This window comes from Taudactylus pleione, unplaced genomic scaffold, assembly GCF_031769625.1.
Source record: "Taudactylus pleione unplaced genomic scaffold, aTauple2 ptg000127l, whole genome shotgun sequence".
Classification (NCBI taxonomy): domain Eukaryota; kingdom Metazoa; phylum Chordata; class Amphibia; order Anura; family Myobatrachidae; genus Taudactylus; species Taudactylus pleione.
This window is the reverse complement of record NW_028284529.1, coordinates 945,145-961,671: the sequence shown is the minus strand read 5'-3', so window position 1 is coordinate 961,671 and position 16,527 is coordinate 945,145. Positions and strand designations below refer to the sequence as shown.

General features: G+C 42.7%; 1 protein-coding gene across 4 annotated transcripts in view; it reads right to left on the bottom strand.

The window, feature by feature from the left end:
• Window positions 1-16,527, bottom strand: part of FOCAD (focadhesin) — a 311,722-nt gene that overhangs the window by 45,604 nt on the left and 249,591 nt on the right. For all 4 annotated transcript variants that reach the window (XM_088472585.1, XM_088472586.1, XM_088472587.1 and 1 more), the window contains 2 exons: window positions 12,033-12,271; window positions 11,101-11,190 (listed from right to left, as the gene is read on the bottom strand). In XM_088472585.1, the coding sequence (XP_088328711.1) occupies window positions 11,101-11,190; window positions 12,033-12,271 (329 nt within the window). The remainder of the gene's footprint in view (window positions 1-11,100; window positions 11,191-12,032; window positions 12,272-16,527) is intronic.

The following is a 16,527-nucleotide window of genomic DNA, read 5'->3' as shown; positions in this document are numbered from 1 at the left end:
AATGACAAAGCTATGATCAGAGGCTGCATCAAGGACACCACATAATGGGTGAGCAATTACACACATTCATTAAAATAAGGATAAAGAACTCCAGATTTTGAATAAACATATAAACCCACTAAATGTTTATGTACAAGTGGTGCTTTCTTTCAGACGCTCATTTGTGATACAATCACCCAATTAAAAAAAGCTTATTTAATTGAATGCTGTAATGAATTCACTAAACACAGATCATTCCATACAATTACAGCAAATATATTCACAGTAAACTATTATACAACTTTTTTTACAATAAAGAATTAAATAGGGGACGTGGCCAAGACGGAAATGGAGTAACTAGCGCTTTGCTGAGCTCTCCAGCTACGATATCCGCTGCCAATATCCTGTCCTCTGCCCAGCGGTGCCCACTATACCTGGCTTGTGGGGGAAGTTGTGCTGCCTCTGCGGGAGTAGTTTGAGGCGCCTTCCATTTCTTCTCCGTCCGCGCGGCTCTGCAGTGTGAGTCCTCCTGCCCCGACACGTGGCTCCGTCTCCTGCTCTGGCTTCCTTCCTGCCGCTGAGCTCCCTGACTCTGACACTTGCAGCGTCTGGAGCTCCCTGCGGCCGCCAGAGCTGTCTGCGGGACACGTGCTCACTCATTCTGCCCTTCTGTTGCCGGGTGCTTCCTGTGATTGCCGCGAGGTGGTCCTGGGTCCTGCAGCCTGCTGGAGCTGGTTGTGGAGCTGCTCTGGGTGAGTGCCTGACACCCCTCTCCTCATCCTTGGATCTCCTGAACAGCGGTGCTGAGCTATCCTTCCCATTGCTGCACAGCGCTGGTCTTCTCACTTCTCTGGGGTTGTGAAGCTCTGTGCTGCTCAGTGCTGGTATATGGGGCAGTGAAGCTGTATCCTGATTTCCTGGTAGCGGCCATTTTCTCTTCTTTGTTAACCCATTGACTCTCTGCCTCCAGTAGCTCTCTATATTATTAGTCTGTGTTGCCCTTCAGCTTTGGGGAAAACAAACCACACATCAGCTGCTGCTAAACTGGAGCACTTCTCACGTAACCCTGTGTCTAATACTACACAGAAGGAAGATTCTGTGGAAACGCCCGATCAATCACCTCCTTTAACTACAGCTCCTCCTGCTAACCGGGCACGGAGATCACCTTACAGCAGGTGTTGGATGCTGTAACTACCAGTGAGAAGCGCTTAGCTGACCAGATTGGCTCTGTACAGTCTGATCTGACTATTATTCATCAAGATTTACAGCGTGTTCGCGAGGGGGTTGGAGAGGCTGAAACATGTATTTCCACCTTGGAAGACTCGTTCTCCCCGCTTAAAGTACGAGTTAATACCCTGGATTCTCAAATGTCGGCCGTGCAACGCAAGTTGTCAGATATGGAGGGGCGATTACGTCGCAACAATGTTCGCTTCGTAGGATTGCCAGAAAGGGAGGAGGGGAACAATCCTGAAGAATTTCTAGAAAAATGGCTCCTGGAAGCTTTTGGTCGCGATGCTTTTACTTCTCACTTTGCGGTGGAAAGGGCTCATCGCGTCCCTACTAGGGCACCGCCACCTGGAGCACCTGCCCGCACGTTTATAGCTTAATTCTTACACTACCAAGATCGTGACGCAGTACTCAGACTAGTTCGTGTCAAAGGTCCTATGGAAAGGAATGGCTGTCGTGTCTCAGTATTTCCTGATTTTTCTATTGATGTGCAAAAGGAGGGAGCTCAATTTATGCCAATTAAGAGACGCCTGCGTGAACTGAATCTCTCATGTGCAATGTTATTCCCATCCAAGCTAAGAGTTATTGCTGACGGGGAAACAAAGTTCTTTATGTCTCCAAAAGAAGCTGCTCTATGGCTAGATCGTTACAGGCCCGGTCGCAGACAGGTGGCTGAAGATTAAGGCCCTCATTCAGAGCCACTCGCTATTTGCGGTCGTTCGTTCTAAAACAAGGGGTGGCTATTCAAATGAACCGTTCGCTGTTTGCGGTCTGTTCACGCCTCTATGTCTGAACGAGCGAACAAAACTTGCGTTCGTTTTTTGGAAAAATACGCCCCCTGGCCGCTCGCATCCTACGTCATGTCCGCTATTTATTAGATTAATCGAGTACATCGACAAGGGTATGAACTGCTCACTATTCTTGGGGTTGGTGTTTGCTACCACAATTTTGCGAGCAGTTCTGACTATAAAATAACCCAGTGACGTGGTCAATGACGCTGCTGTTTTAAATATGCACACCCATAAAACGCCCGTTTTGACCTTTAAGCACGCCTGCGTTCTGATTTCCACTCCCCATTTTCAAGCACCTTCCCCTGTTACCACCCACATACGCCTCTTTCTGTCACTCAAAATAGCAGGCATTCGCTATTTTGCGAGCACATGAATTTCAGCCGCACTGACTGGTTAGCGCATGCGTATAACGATCCGTACGCATGCGCAGTTGGGCTAACATCGCTCGGAAAGAACGAGCGGCCGCTTACGAGCGGCTCTGAATCAGGCCCTAAGTCAGCTGGATCATAATTTGCCTTGAACTCACGTAACTATTCTTAATTTCTGGTTACTGACTGTTGTTCTCATATAGGCTGGGCGCTTATGGCTTGCTGTGATCTTCAAGTTATTATCTATTTGTTGACAATAAGACTGATAGCATTACGAGATCACTATATTCATAACATTACTGATTGCAAATAACGACTATTTTTTATCTGTCGGTTTATTGCATTGTACTCTGATTGCGCTACATAAGTCTATGTCACCTTTCTACTGTATGTATTATGTTTGGGTTTATGCACCTTCCCCTGCTATTGTATGTTTTTTTTTTGCAGGGGCACCGAGGGCATTATTGGCTGGAGCGCTCCCTCATGTCTAGGGGTCATCTATATTCTTTGCTCCGTACTCTGTAGGGGGGTTGTTGTATCGGGATAGTTGTTAGGAATTATAGTTAGGAATTTAGGTATGCCGAAGTTGGGGTTAGGTATACGGGGAGGGAATAAGGGTTGGGGTTTTTCTTTTGTTTTTTTTATGTTTTTCAATGGATGTTCCTATAGAGATGTCATGTCAATTTTTTTTGTATCGCAATTAATTTTTGTTTTCTTCTATGCATATACCATTGTATATTTAATTTGTCTATTTGTTTGTCTCGCACACTCTAATGCTATTTTGCAGGTTATCCGCTGTCTATTGTTGCTAGTATCTGGTACTAATCTGGGATGATGGCTACTCCATTGAGAATTGTATCTTGGAATGTTCGAGGGCTTAACGCTAAAATGAAAAGATCCTTAGTCCTCCGGCAACTCCGACAATATGGTTCTGACATTGCATGCCTCACTGAAACACATTTGCTGGGGGGTAGGTTAATGTCACTCAAAAAACCGTGTGTTGGATGGGCTTATCATACCTCGCACACTTCATCATCTAGGGGTGTTTCAATCCATATACGCAGATCACTTGGTTTTGAGTTGGTTTCCCTGCAAAGTGACACTTGGGGACGGTATGTTTTTTTACAATGTCGAAGAAATGCTGCCCCCATTCTTTTATTGGCTGTATATATCCCACCCCCATACTCATCTGAGGTTATGAAAAAAGCAGCTGAATTTATGGCTAGATTTCCAGATACACCTGTAATTTGTGTGGGGGACTTTAACAACGTAATGGATCCTGTTCTTGATAGGCAGAGCAATGCCTCTGGTTCCTCTTCCTCCAGTAGTGGTCGCTTCGGGGCCCTTGTGGCAAAGCTGGGCTTGGTGGATGCTTGGAAGACGAGACATCCTACGGAGAAACAATATTCCTTTTTTTCACGTAGCTATCATTCGTTCTCCAGGATTGACCTTGCCCTGATCTCCCCCAATCTGTTGCCTAAACTTCAGTCAATTGTTTACGAAGCAAGAGGGATTTCAGATCACTCCCCATTAGCACTTGGGTTGGACCTGATTGGTCAACGCGGGCATTCCCTCTGGAAGCTCAACCCCTTTTGGTTAACTCGTATGGGAGCGGGGTCAGAACTAGAGGCTACCTTGGGTGAATTCTTCTCTAATAATCATGGCTCGGCTTCCACTACGGTAGTTTGGGATGCCTTTAAATCCTTCCTAAGGGGTACCCTGATTAGACGTGTGTCTGAATTAAAATCTTCCTACAAGCACCATGAGAAAGAGTTGGAATCCTCCTGCAGGGCTTTGGAAGCAGCGTATCTGTCTGATGGGTAGGGCTCTTCCAGACTTGCCTGGCTTGCCAAGCAGAAGGAGTGGAGTGACTTACTATTGGCTAAGACTCAGTATAGGCTGCTGTTTGCAGCACATTCCCACTATGCCTTGGCTGACAGGCCAGGAGGTTACCTTGCTAATCTGGCACGTGCAGAGAGGTCCCCTGTAGCTGTGATTGAAGTTCCTGATTCTGCTGGGGTGGCCCAGATACAGACCCTAGATATTGCTGCAGTTTTTGTACAATTTTATAAGGCTTTGTATACTTCTAGACTGACCTGCACGTTAGACGATGTACAATCCTATCTCGCAGGTATATTATTGCCCACTTTGACGGCGGAGGACAGGGATTACTTGGACTCTCCCCTGACTCGGGAGGAGGTAGATGAGGCTTTGCGTTCATTCCCTGGCGGTAAGGCACCCGGGTTAGATGGAGTTCCGATAGAGCTGTACAAGAAGCACAGTCAGTTTTATGTCCCTCGTCTCCTTGACTTGGTTAACCAGCTATATGAGGGCGCTGCTCTCCCACAATCTATGTCAGAGGCCCTTATTGTGGTCTTGCCTAAGCCGGGGAAGGATCCGAGGCTTTCTGACTCTTTCCGACCCATATCCCTTCTCCCTACAGATGTTAAAATTTTAGCTAAATTATTGGCCATTCCATTAGGTAGGGTGATTTTATCTGTTGTCCACCCAGACCAGTCAGGGTTTATGCCCGGGAAGTGCACATCCATTAATTTATGTCGCCTTTTCACTCATTTGCAGGTCTCTCGTGGGCAAGGGTCCTCCTCAGTTGTCTCGCTGGATGCAGCAAAAGCTTTCGATTCTGACGAGTGGCCCTTCCTATGGGAGACCATGCGCTGTTTTGGGATTGGCCCTGGGTTTATAAAATGGGTTCAGCTCCTATATTCGGCCCCAACAGCTAGGGTGTCAATTAATGGTTTTATATCCTCTTCCTTTCCTTTATCGCGTGGAACAAGACAGGGATGCCCTTTGTCTCCCGCCCTGTTTGCTATAGCAATTGAGCCTTTGGCTTGTCTCATTCGGGCACATAGGAGTATCAGGGGATTGGAGCTGGGGGCCAGAACAGACAAAGTGGCGTTGTACGCTGACGATATGTTGCTCTTTGTTTCTGACTATTCCAGCTCCATGCCTCATGTTCTTGATCTCATTACTCAGTTTGGTAGTTTCTCGGGACTTACAATAAATTGGGATAAATCCTGTATTCTCCCCCTTAGAGGACCATGCCCTGTGAGATCGAGTGTTTCACTTCCGCTGAAGTGGGTCAATACCTTTAAATATCTTGGTATTTGGATATCTAATGCTCCCCGAGATTATGTGACCTTAAATGTGGTGCCCCAGGTGGACTATTTACGGGCTCGGGCAAAGACATGGAGCAAACTTCCACTCTCACTCACTGGGCGTGTCAACTTAATTAAAATGGTGCTACAACCTAAAGTGTTATATGTACTCCATAACTCTCCGATCTATCTTCCCCAAAAACTTTTCCATCAAATAAACAGTTTGGTCTCCTCTCTGGTCTGGGCGGATCGCAGAGCTCGCATAAAATTGGATGTACTAACTAAGCCTCGTTCACAGGGGGGTCTGGCACTTCCCCACTTTCGCATGTATTATTTTGCATCTCAACTGGCGCATTTGTGGCATTGGATAAATGACACTAACCCTCTGGCCCTGCATGCTGTTATGATCTCCCAAGTTACTCCAGGTCATACTCCTCTGCAGGCACTACTTAGTGGTAATATATCTAACACTATGTTACCTATACTTAAACAAGCTGTCAGAATATGGGACTCTGGGGGTCATTCAGACCCGGTCGTTAGCGCCGATGCGCTCGGACCGGGTCGATGGCCCCCCACAGAGCATGCGCACGACGGCGACGGCACCGTCGTGCGCATGCCTGAGACCCGCTACGACCGACAGCGCTGGTCGTAGCGGGTCTCAATCCAAAGGGGGCGAGCTGTCGATGTTGATTGACAGCTCGCCCCGTTTGGAAGGCGGGCCGGGGAGGTGGCAGCCCAAACGGAGGCGTTCCCATGGGAACGCCTACCGTTTGGGGGAGGCCCCACTGACATCACTAGTGATGTCAGTGGAGAGCTTCCGGCTCAGACAGAGCCAGAAGCTCTCCGGGGCTTACGACAAGGGAGACCCTACCCTAGGGTCTCGTCGTAAGCCCCGATGGTCGCGATGGTCTCTGACCATCGCGATCATCACCGGAGCGGTCGTTAGAGCTGTGGGTGTTAACCCACAGCCTAACGACCGCAACAGAGGCGGGCGGTCAGGATGCAAGCGGCCGCCCAGTTTCTGAGCGACCGCTTGCATCCTCCGACCGCCTCTGAATGAAGCCCTCTGTCTCAAAACTTCTGAAGACACAGGGCTTAGATCCGGCTACTCCATTATGGTGCTCTTGAGCTTTGCCTGAACTTTTGGCGTTGCAGACCAGGGGGATTTGGGGCAGATGGGGAGTGGTCTCCTTGGGACAGCTATATAATGCAGGTGTACTTAAATCCTTTAGTCAGTTACAATTTGAATTTGGCCTCCCACAGTCACATTTCTTTAGATACCTGCAATTTAGACATTCGCAAGCGACCCAATTCCCCGATGCTCCCCCAAACATTCAAGATTCCCCAGTCAAAAAATTCTTGTCTATAGGCGGACCTCGACGTTTTGTTTCTCATGCCTACTCCTTTGTAATGCAGGCTCACCACCATGATGATCTGCCAGCTCTCAGAGCTAAATGGGAGGTTAATCTGGGTGCAATACAGGACGATTCATGGCAGAATGCATTGGGATGTCCACGATTAGCTACCACCTCAATTTGTTTCCAACAAATCCAGCTATTCCTATTGCACCGGGCTTATTTAACCCCTGATCGTCTGTTTAGGTTTGGTGGTCGTTCAGATTCAAATTGCCCTAAATGTAGGGCCAACTTTTGGCATTTGCTTTGGGATTGTCCTCAGATTATGTCATTCTGGGAAAAAATACTCAGGGTAATCTCCTCTACAGGAGTTCCGCGGGCTGTTCTTACTCTTATTGTATGTACGCTTGGAATTATAGAAGACCATTTGCTTGATAGACACACTCGTCAGTATGTACTGAATGTTTGCATGTTGGCCAAAGTTTGCATTGCCCGCTCTTGGATGGCCTCCACAGGGCCGGAATATTATGATTGGTTATCCTTAGTCTCTGCCACAATTGCACATGAAAAATATACATACTTGGCTAGAAACGCTGAATCTAAATTTGAACACATATGGGCCAAATGGCTTCATTCTGCTCATGCTCAGACCTCACATCACCGGCTCTCTGTCTCCAATTCTTCATTTAGTGCTGTTATGTAATAGTACCAATGGGGGAAATAATGCTACACAATCACTTATTGGTGTGTGCGAGAGGGGAAAGAATATATATATATATATATATATATATATGTTTATGTATGTATGTATATATATATATATATATATATATATATATATATATGGACAATTGTTGTATAAAAGTGTTGTATGCTAGTCTGTTTGCTCACTGTAATGTGACATCAATGATATGCTAGTTCTACATCCTTTTATTTTGTTTTATGTTTGTCTATTTGTTGTTTTCTTTTTTGAAAATCAATAAAAAAAGCACTTATTTAATTCTTTTTTAGTAATACAAAGTCTTAGGGTTTTGATTTTCGAAAGATGTAAATGATCTTTTTCATTATATGTAACAACCACATTGATCCTAACTGTTGTTGATGTATAGATGTGTTCAAACAATTACAACACTGCAATATTTAACAGTACTTCATGTCAAAAGCTGTGTATTACTGTGTGTTATTGTCAATAATATATCTGATATAACAGATGTGTTTCTACTTCTCTATTATTTTTTTGCAGCATGTGTCCAGGTAAAGAATGGTTTTTTTCACTACCTGGGCAAATAGTGTGAGTGACAGGTCAAAGTACTCCCACTGCAGAAACGTACTACGGGAGATGATGTAACGGAGTATACATGTGTTTGTACGGCTTTAAAATATATTTCTTTACCAAGGCTGCAGCAGTAACTGACGTTATACTAACCTTTATCAAATATCAAAGCACAGCTTGTTCAGTCAAGGGCCATAAAAATGGTTTGAATAAAAAGTATATTTGATTTAAACTAACCAGCTATAGTTTTGAAACTGTATTCCGTTTTGGTTGTTATACAACTGTTGTTTTTGACTTTCACAAACTACCGTTCCCGTTAATTGTTCTCACCACCATAGATGTGTCATCCAATTTCACAGCTCCCTGCTTTCAATGTAGTGTCAGTGTAGATTCCTGCAGTTTCCTGTCCCCAAATTCTAATTCTTTGTCCTTGACCCCAAGTAACAGGGTCAGGAAACAGGAAAGTGAGCCTAGCTCAAATACAGGAAGCAATTGCTTCCTAAACACATGTATCCCATGCCAATGGTGGTACTTCAGGAATTGTCTAAAAGCCTGGTGATGACTGTCATCATGTTATTTGAACCCTGAAAGACGTGCACTTATGTCAAATCAATCAATGCATTAAAAAAAAAGAATAATATACATAGGGTGGAATTAAATTCAACACAAATTGAATAGGGCCAGGAGGGAGCACCCGGAGCTATTCAATTCATTGCGCTGTTATGTCGGAGAATGCCGGTTCTCACAACTTGGTGTTTAGGCACGAGAACCGGCATTCTCTGACTAAAGTGCCGGGCTCACGGCTGTTAGTACGGTGCTATGCTGGCAAACAGCTGCGTCCCCGGCACTTTTGTTGGATTTCTCCTCGCATCCCCAGGGGAGAGCGAGAAAAAAATCCTTAGCCCGTCCAAACACTGCGTTGAATTGAATAGCTTCAGGAGCTCCCTCCCGCAGTTAGTCAACATTGCATTGAATTGAATTTCCCTCATAGTATACAAAACAGTCCTTCACAAAACACCAACCTATATTGCAGACCACTTCACTCCTTAAGAATTTCCTAAACCTCTCAGATGGACAAAGTACAACTTCCCCAATTTCTTACTGTTTAAACCCAAAAAACTAGGAAAGGGCTTCCTGCAATGAACACTGTGGAACAGCGGCTTGCCAATTCTGGTTCCGCAAGCTCCTAGAGAAATATTTAAATGGCATTTATTTAGAGTAGCTTCATGAAATAAATAGGCAGCAAGGGTGTTACAAAACAGATAAACAATTACATTATAATCAATGTGCTGATCATCTGACAGCTTGCCATATGTTATGACAGGTTTAGATAACAATTTGCTACAATTGTTCCCAATTATGTAAGCAGAGAGCTGCCAGCTTGGCAGAAAATTTGTGAAACATTATTTGGGGAGATAGTAAAAAAATAAACACATTACAATTAATGGTTACATATGTAATAACGTAATGCCCATAGCCAAAACGCTCACCCAGCTGCAGAATACATTTTATTATTTTATAACACAAACGTTGTCATGTAAAATTATCCATATATTGTACATTAGGCTCATTCGTTGTACATGTACTAGTCTAGAGGTCTTGCAAATGTACTTATTAACAACACACTACTTATCCTTGTGCACTTCATTTTTTGAGAAACTGAACAAAAGGCTTTTATTTTAGTGATTTGTGAAATGACCAGTAGATGGCAGTATTTCAAAGCTAATCAAAGTACAACAAAGCAAGATAAGTTGTTTCTTCATGAGCAACCATAGAAACCTACGCAAGCACAAGTCAATTTGCTTAAATTGTCACATTCTGTGTGCCAAATGAGACTATGCATCCATTAGACCACAAACGCCTGAGAGACTTCGCAAACACACAGGTGGAAAGAACTATTTAGCATGAGAAATAAAAAGGATACATTATTCTCAGTTTAATGCTACTTAAACAATTGTACTTGCACGGGTTTAATTTGTCTAATTAAGTCACAGAAAAATTACAGCTGAATATGCATAGGAAACATTTTTAAGAGAGTCAAATAAATGTAATTAAGCACCTTTCTATGTTAATTTACAATGCCTGGAAGACAGTTAACACTAAAACATGGTTCAAAAGAAATATTTATGCTGGAAATTTGCGACCACAGCTATTTTATTTATATTGAAAACCTTATAGGCATACTAAAATGTCAGTTGTAACGAGACTATGATCTAGCCAAATACTTTATAATAAAAGCCAACATGAATAATACTCTCCTTCTAAACCAGTAACGGAGACTAAATGCTGCTTACCCATCATACTGTGAGAAGCAGCATTTATCAGCGTCGCTGGGTCAACCCAGACATTGAAGATTTTGGAGGACAGATTTATAGATACTGTCAAACTATCATGAAATATATTTCAAGCCATACTATTCTGTCAACAAGCTACTGTACATGTTTTTAGAGAATGTTTTTTTCCAAATATGTTAGGTTTAGGCTCGGAAGAGTAAATTATGTGCTTTACTTGTTTGGAAGCGTTTTCTTTTTATAATGTTCTACTTGCCAGTGATTTGCGGTCGGGCGAGGCAGAGCCTTTCCTGTCATACTTAGGTATACTCCTCAGTTTTGATTATAAAAATTATAAGAAAAATGTAAAGAAATATTATACATATATTTTTTGTATTATTCTAATAATTTTTATAGTCAACTCTGGAGGAAAAAGAGTATGGCAGGTGAGGCATTGCCTCCCCTGTCCGCACATACATGATCAAAACTCACCAAATTTCCAGCACTGTATACTGCTGCACCTTTGTATAATGCCCACATGAACCCACGGGTTCATATATGTATGTGTAAATCTGTCTCGGATGCTAGCCAGCGCCTCCCCAGCCATTTACCTCACCACACGTCACTGGTACTTGCGTAACACATGTGTTAAAAATGACAAACGCTAAGGAGTAGTGGAAACTTGCCAAATTAATCCCTGTATTATGAGCATGTTACATACTTGTGTTCTAAGCTGGAGTCAAAGCAGCATGCCTCCAGTGCATCCAGGGACTTCATTATGAGCAAGTTCATCTGCTGACCAGAAGTATCACTGCAGAAAAGGAAGAGAGACACGCATGAGGGCCACATGTATTGATGGTTTTATACTACACACAGATGAGCATTGTTGAGTATGCGAGTTGTAGACCAGTCATTGTATACAACATTATTATGGTTTTTTCTGTGGATTTAGTAGCACTAATAAAAACAAAGCGTTAACCTCATCTGATTCTTTGAGGTGTAAACTTTAGAAGACAACTTTCTTACTAGGCAAGGTCACATACAGCTAAGGAACTGCAGGAGATATTACCCATCACTGTGGAAGCCATCTACACACACACTAAACATAGAGTAAAGATAAAAATACTTTGGTAGCAATGCCTACAAAGTAGGAAAATGTGTCTCCAAAATAAAGTGTCCCACCATCAGTAAGTGTACAATCTTAATTCCACTAATATGAACATTTATGATTAGTGAAAGCATAAAATACCTACACCAAAATAAATTAATTTCTATACCACATTTGTCAGCCACTCTGCCAGGGTTGGGTACAGGATCCCGGTGGTCAGAATAAGAACAGCAGCATCCCGACAGAAGTATACTAACCCTAACCGTCCCCCTAACCCACCTTTCCCGCAGCCTAACGTTCACACCATACCCCCCCGCCCCCTCCCTGCAGCCTAACTCTCCACCTAACCCTAATACTTGCCATTGAGATTCCGACGGTCAGGATTCTGGAGTCAGGATTCCGGCGTCGTTATTCTGAGCGCCTGCATCCCGACCGCCGGAATTGTAACTACATCCTCTCTGCCATACTGTACTCAGGCAACAAGACAAATCAGTGTTTGCAGAGAGCAACACGTTTCTAAGTCTATCCCTGAACATGTGACATACCTGACCTTCTCCTCACACAGGTGGGAGAGAAACATTCCCAACGCCAGTCCCATGTGCACTTGGAGGGGTTGAGAATCATCTGCTTCCGGCCTCCCAGGTAGCCTGGCTGTCAGAGTACTAAGAACTTCCTCCACCTTCTCCTTAAAATGCACAACAAGCACTGGGACTAGGAGTGAGAGGGCTGTGGCAGCGCAGGAGCGGGCTATGACGCTAGCTGTGTTCTCACCAGAGTAGGATTTCTGTAACATAAGGGAACACCGTGTATAGTACATTTATATTCTGCATAGTAAATTCAGGCTCATCAGTACATTCTAAAATCTTTTTTTTTTTTCAACAAAAACACAATTAAGTAATAATGTTGGTTATTTCTTTTTACATTCTGCTTAAATCTGTCATACATACATGTATATTTTAATTATATTAGAATACAATGTGAGTGTAATTGCTATAAACTCCTATGAAGCATCAGCTCCAGTGAGCCTTAAGGTGCCATACATGGACAGGTCTGGTTACATGACCCCCAGACATGCACTGTACATGTGATCAGATGGGACAGATTTGCCATTTCAGGACTGCAGCACAGATCCTAGGGGCCGCAAGTAATGAAGTCAATCGATGACCACGTACAAAAAGATCTAACTGCATTTTTCATCAGTCCACCTGACATCTGCTAGATCTCGATAAGATGTTGTTTGGAATCAGCTGTTGTGTGCCCACAAATAACAATTTTCCAGCTAATTAAAGATAAAACTTCTTGAAGGGCAATAAGAACTGCAGCTTGTTTCGCCAGTTTTATGGATGTTATTACTTTATTAGGACGAACATACTATTCTGTCATTCTAACCAGAAGTTTTGTGCTTTTTCAGTGGCTATAGACCTCACTGGTCACACCTTTGTAATTTACAAAAAGAGATAAAATTACCCACAAACTGTTCCTGTGTAAAGCAAATGTACTTATTTTGAAGGTTTGTACACCTGGGAAAGTAAAGTGCATGCATAATCACAAGACCGAGATAAATCATCCAGTAAGCAAAATGGCCTCCCAGCTGGCTGGGTACACACTAGGACGATGGATCAGTCAGCAGACCGGTCCACTGTCCAATCAGTCGTTCCGCTTAACAATCGGTCGTTTGATGTATGTGGGCTAATATCACTACAATTAAGTTTGCCTACCCAGTTGAGATGTCAGTGTTGGGGGTCACTGTGGCCAGTGTACAGGCAGGTCACCAGTACACACCTGCAGATGCACCAATGTATCTTTCAGATATATCGGCATTGGCTGTGGTGCAGGGCCGACCTGTTATGTCTGTGAACTACGCTATTCACAGGCATATTGGGTATACACACCCGATGATGCACTCCTGATATATCGATCGTCGATAGAACAAACCATAGATCACCAAGTGTGTACCCAGCAGGCACTGAGAGTTCAGTATTACTTAAACACATTTGTATGTAAGTTCTTTTGACAAATGGGGTAGAAAGTGGACCCAAAATATAATCTTTGCTCGGGCCCCATAACAACATCATAATCTGGCTCTGCTAGAAGGAATGAATGGATTATTATTTATAGCAAAATCTATGTAACGCAATTAAAAAGTTACAAAGCCTTACATTATCAGTAGCCAACATTATCAGAACAGGCAGAAATAATATGTGATAATGATTGACAAGCTGTAAAACAAATAGTTATATCATGAATAAAATATAACACCAACAGTATAATGTATAATCAATGTGCATGACAGAGTCACTGAGCAGAATGCACTAGCTCTATAGTCTCAGCTAACTCTAACTCAGAGACTGAAGCACAGTCCATGGCAGAGCAGGCAATGGAAATTTGCTGACTTGACAGTATTCATGAAGAATTATTCTCAGTGGTCTCCAGAGTAATGTGAGAATACTTGTATTATGCAGTTATTATGAGGTGTATTCTGTGCCCTGTGTAAAGCATTATGCTGCATTGTATTAAACAGTTAACTGTTAAAATACATTTAGCAAATTCAGAATTTGCATAGTCATGACAGAAGAGATTATACATGGTCTGATATGAACAGCAAACAGAGTTTATCACTATGTAAGGGAACAAAATGCTTTCAATACGTTCAAATAAGAGTGTTTAATTAGAGAGCAGGGCCAGATTAACAATGGGGCCAATGGAACTACAGCTCCAAACCCCCCTTTAAAATAGACGTCCAGAGATGGGCTTCTGTGTCCTCTTTACAAGATATGTCAAAAAGGTGGTCTACACTCCAAGGAGTAGGGGAGGACCAGAAGTTTGGGAGTCTTCCTGACATTATGGCAGAGTAGGCAAGTACAACGTAAAATATGCTTCAAATGTTTAATGTCTGTGAGATTCCCAAATTTCAAAGAATCCGGGGCAATGGGCCTCTATTCTAGTACCCACTTCTCTTTCCTACTTTTTAGGTCTTCCTGCTGCTGCTATGGATTCAGGTCATTGCACAGTGGTGGGTGTGATTTGATGATGCAGACTGCGCCCCTCTGCGTGATGACCAGAAACCATCAATGTTCAGTGGAGAAAGCATAAAAAGCAGTCAACTAATTACATAATGCAGCTAACACAATCATCCTGGTATACTGGAAACAAAGGCAGGCACCTCCTATTAGGAATTGGTTTAGGAGATTTTTCCTGCATAAGGACATAGACGATATTACCCTATCATAGCTTTATAGATATTCGGAATTTGTCATAACTTGGCTGAAGTGGTTGGAATTTAAAGTCAGAGAATTCTGTAACTGTATTGGTCAGTATTGAGAGGCTCCCCACAGGGGTGTTAGATTTTAGGATTATGATCCTTTACACCAATATTTGTTTTCAGCAGGAACATCCCCCCCCTCTTCCCTACCTTTCCCTATGTGTTTATTTAGTACTAATAATAAAACTTCGTACTACCTTTTTTTATGTAAATTGATATGACAATACTGTGTTATTACCTTTGTATTGTTACTGATTAAAAATAAGACAAGTTTGTTTTACAATATGTATTCTGCATAAGGGCTCATGTTAACTGTTGCGTCCAGTGATGGTAGTGTTTGCTTTGTGACAGTGAACAGGGGGACCCAGGTTAGGTTTAGCATCAGTCCCCACACACAGCTATATACTTAATAGTGTTATAAAACGGGATAAATATAGAACTATTTATAGTAGGTTCTGGTCTAAATTAACTTGCTATTATGGAAAAATACAATAGACCAACTGAATTATTACAAGAAGAGATTTCATCATGTAAAAAGCCCTTACAAAAGTATGTATCCCCCCCCCTCTTTTTTTAGAAGTATCTAGCTATTACAGGAAGAATCAGCTGGCAGGTGTCCAGTGTTATTATGGAAAAAAGGCTTCCAGGCAGATGGATTATTTCCACAGGGATGAAATAATCTTGAGTAGTAATATGGTTTATGAAGAAGAAAATGAATTGAGGTTTTATAATGATAGTTATTGTGATTATTAACCTTTACACTTCCCAAGCAGTTGCGAAATACAATTACACAAAAAAGCACCCCAAAACATGTTGGGGGGGGAGGGTCTTTGCAAAATCACTTTTAAATAATACTGTGTACGTGTAATATATGAAATTCTGGCATTTTAACCTTAACCCCCCCCCCTAGCCTAACCCTCCCGGGGGGTGCCTAACCCTAAGTCCCCCACGGGACCCTTAACCTAACCCTCTCCATCCCCCCTTCCCCGCAGCTGTCCGTGCCCGGCTTACCATCGATCGGGATGCCGGACATTGGGCTCCCGGTGGAGGTAAAATGGCAGGCGTCGGGATTTCGACACCTGTCATTAGACCCTTGCCGGGATTAGACAGTCGGGATGCCGATGGTCGGTATTTGGACCGTCGGTATCCCGACTGCCACCCGGTCCGAGGTACCTGTAGTAGCTTCTGATTGCTTAAACCCTGACTTACTTACTTCTATCAGTGGATAAAAGACTATTAGCAGTACCCAGTATCTCCCTTAATTCATTTGGTGGTCGAGCTTTAGCTTTGTGGCTCCGACACTCTGGAACTTGCTGCATCGTATAGTTTGAGAGGAAACCTTTCAAAACAGACTCAAAATACCTGGGAGTTTTGACACAACCCCCTACAGCTGCAGGACTGGTACCCTATTCATATAGTCAATTCTATATTAGCGCCTGCACATAGGGAATTTTTTTGTTCAAAATACCTGATTACTCAAATATTTAATTAAATCCCCCTTTAAGTTGTAAAAATAAAAAAAATAATAATACAACCCAAATGCTTAGCTCTTTCCTGTATGCCATTAATACTTACTTTTATTACGTATCTTGTTTTGTTTAAAAAATGAAAATCTAAAGCACATTGAGTACTATTGGGAAATAAGTGCTTTAATATTATTATTATTATTATTCTAAGACCATATTACCCACTATTGAACAGGACATGGTAGGAAAACACTAAACTTTAACAATAACCCAAATATAAGAATATATAAAATAAAATATTTTTGGTTTTGC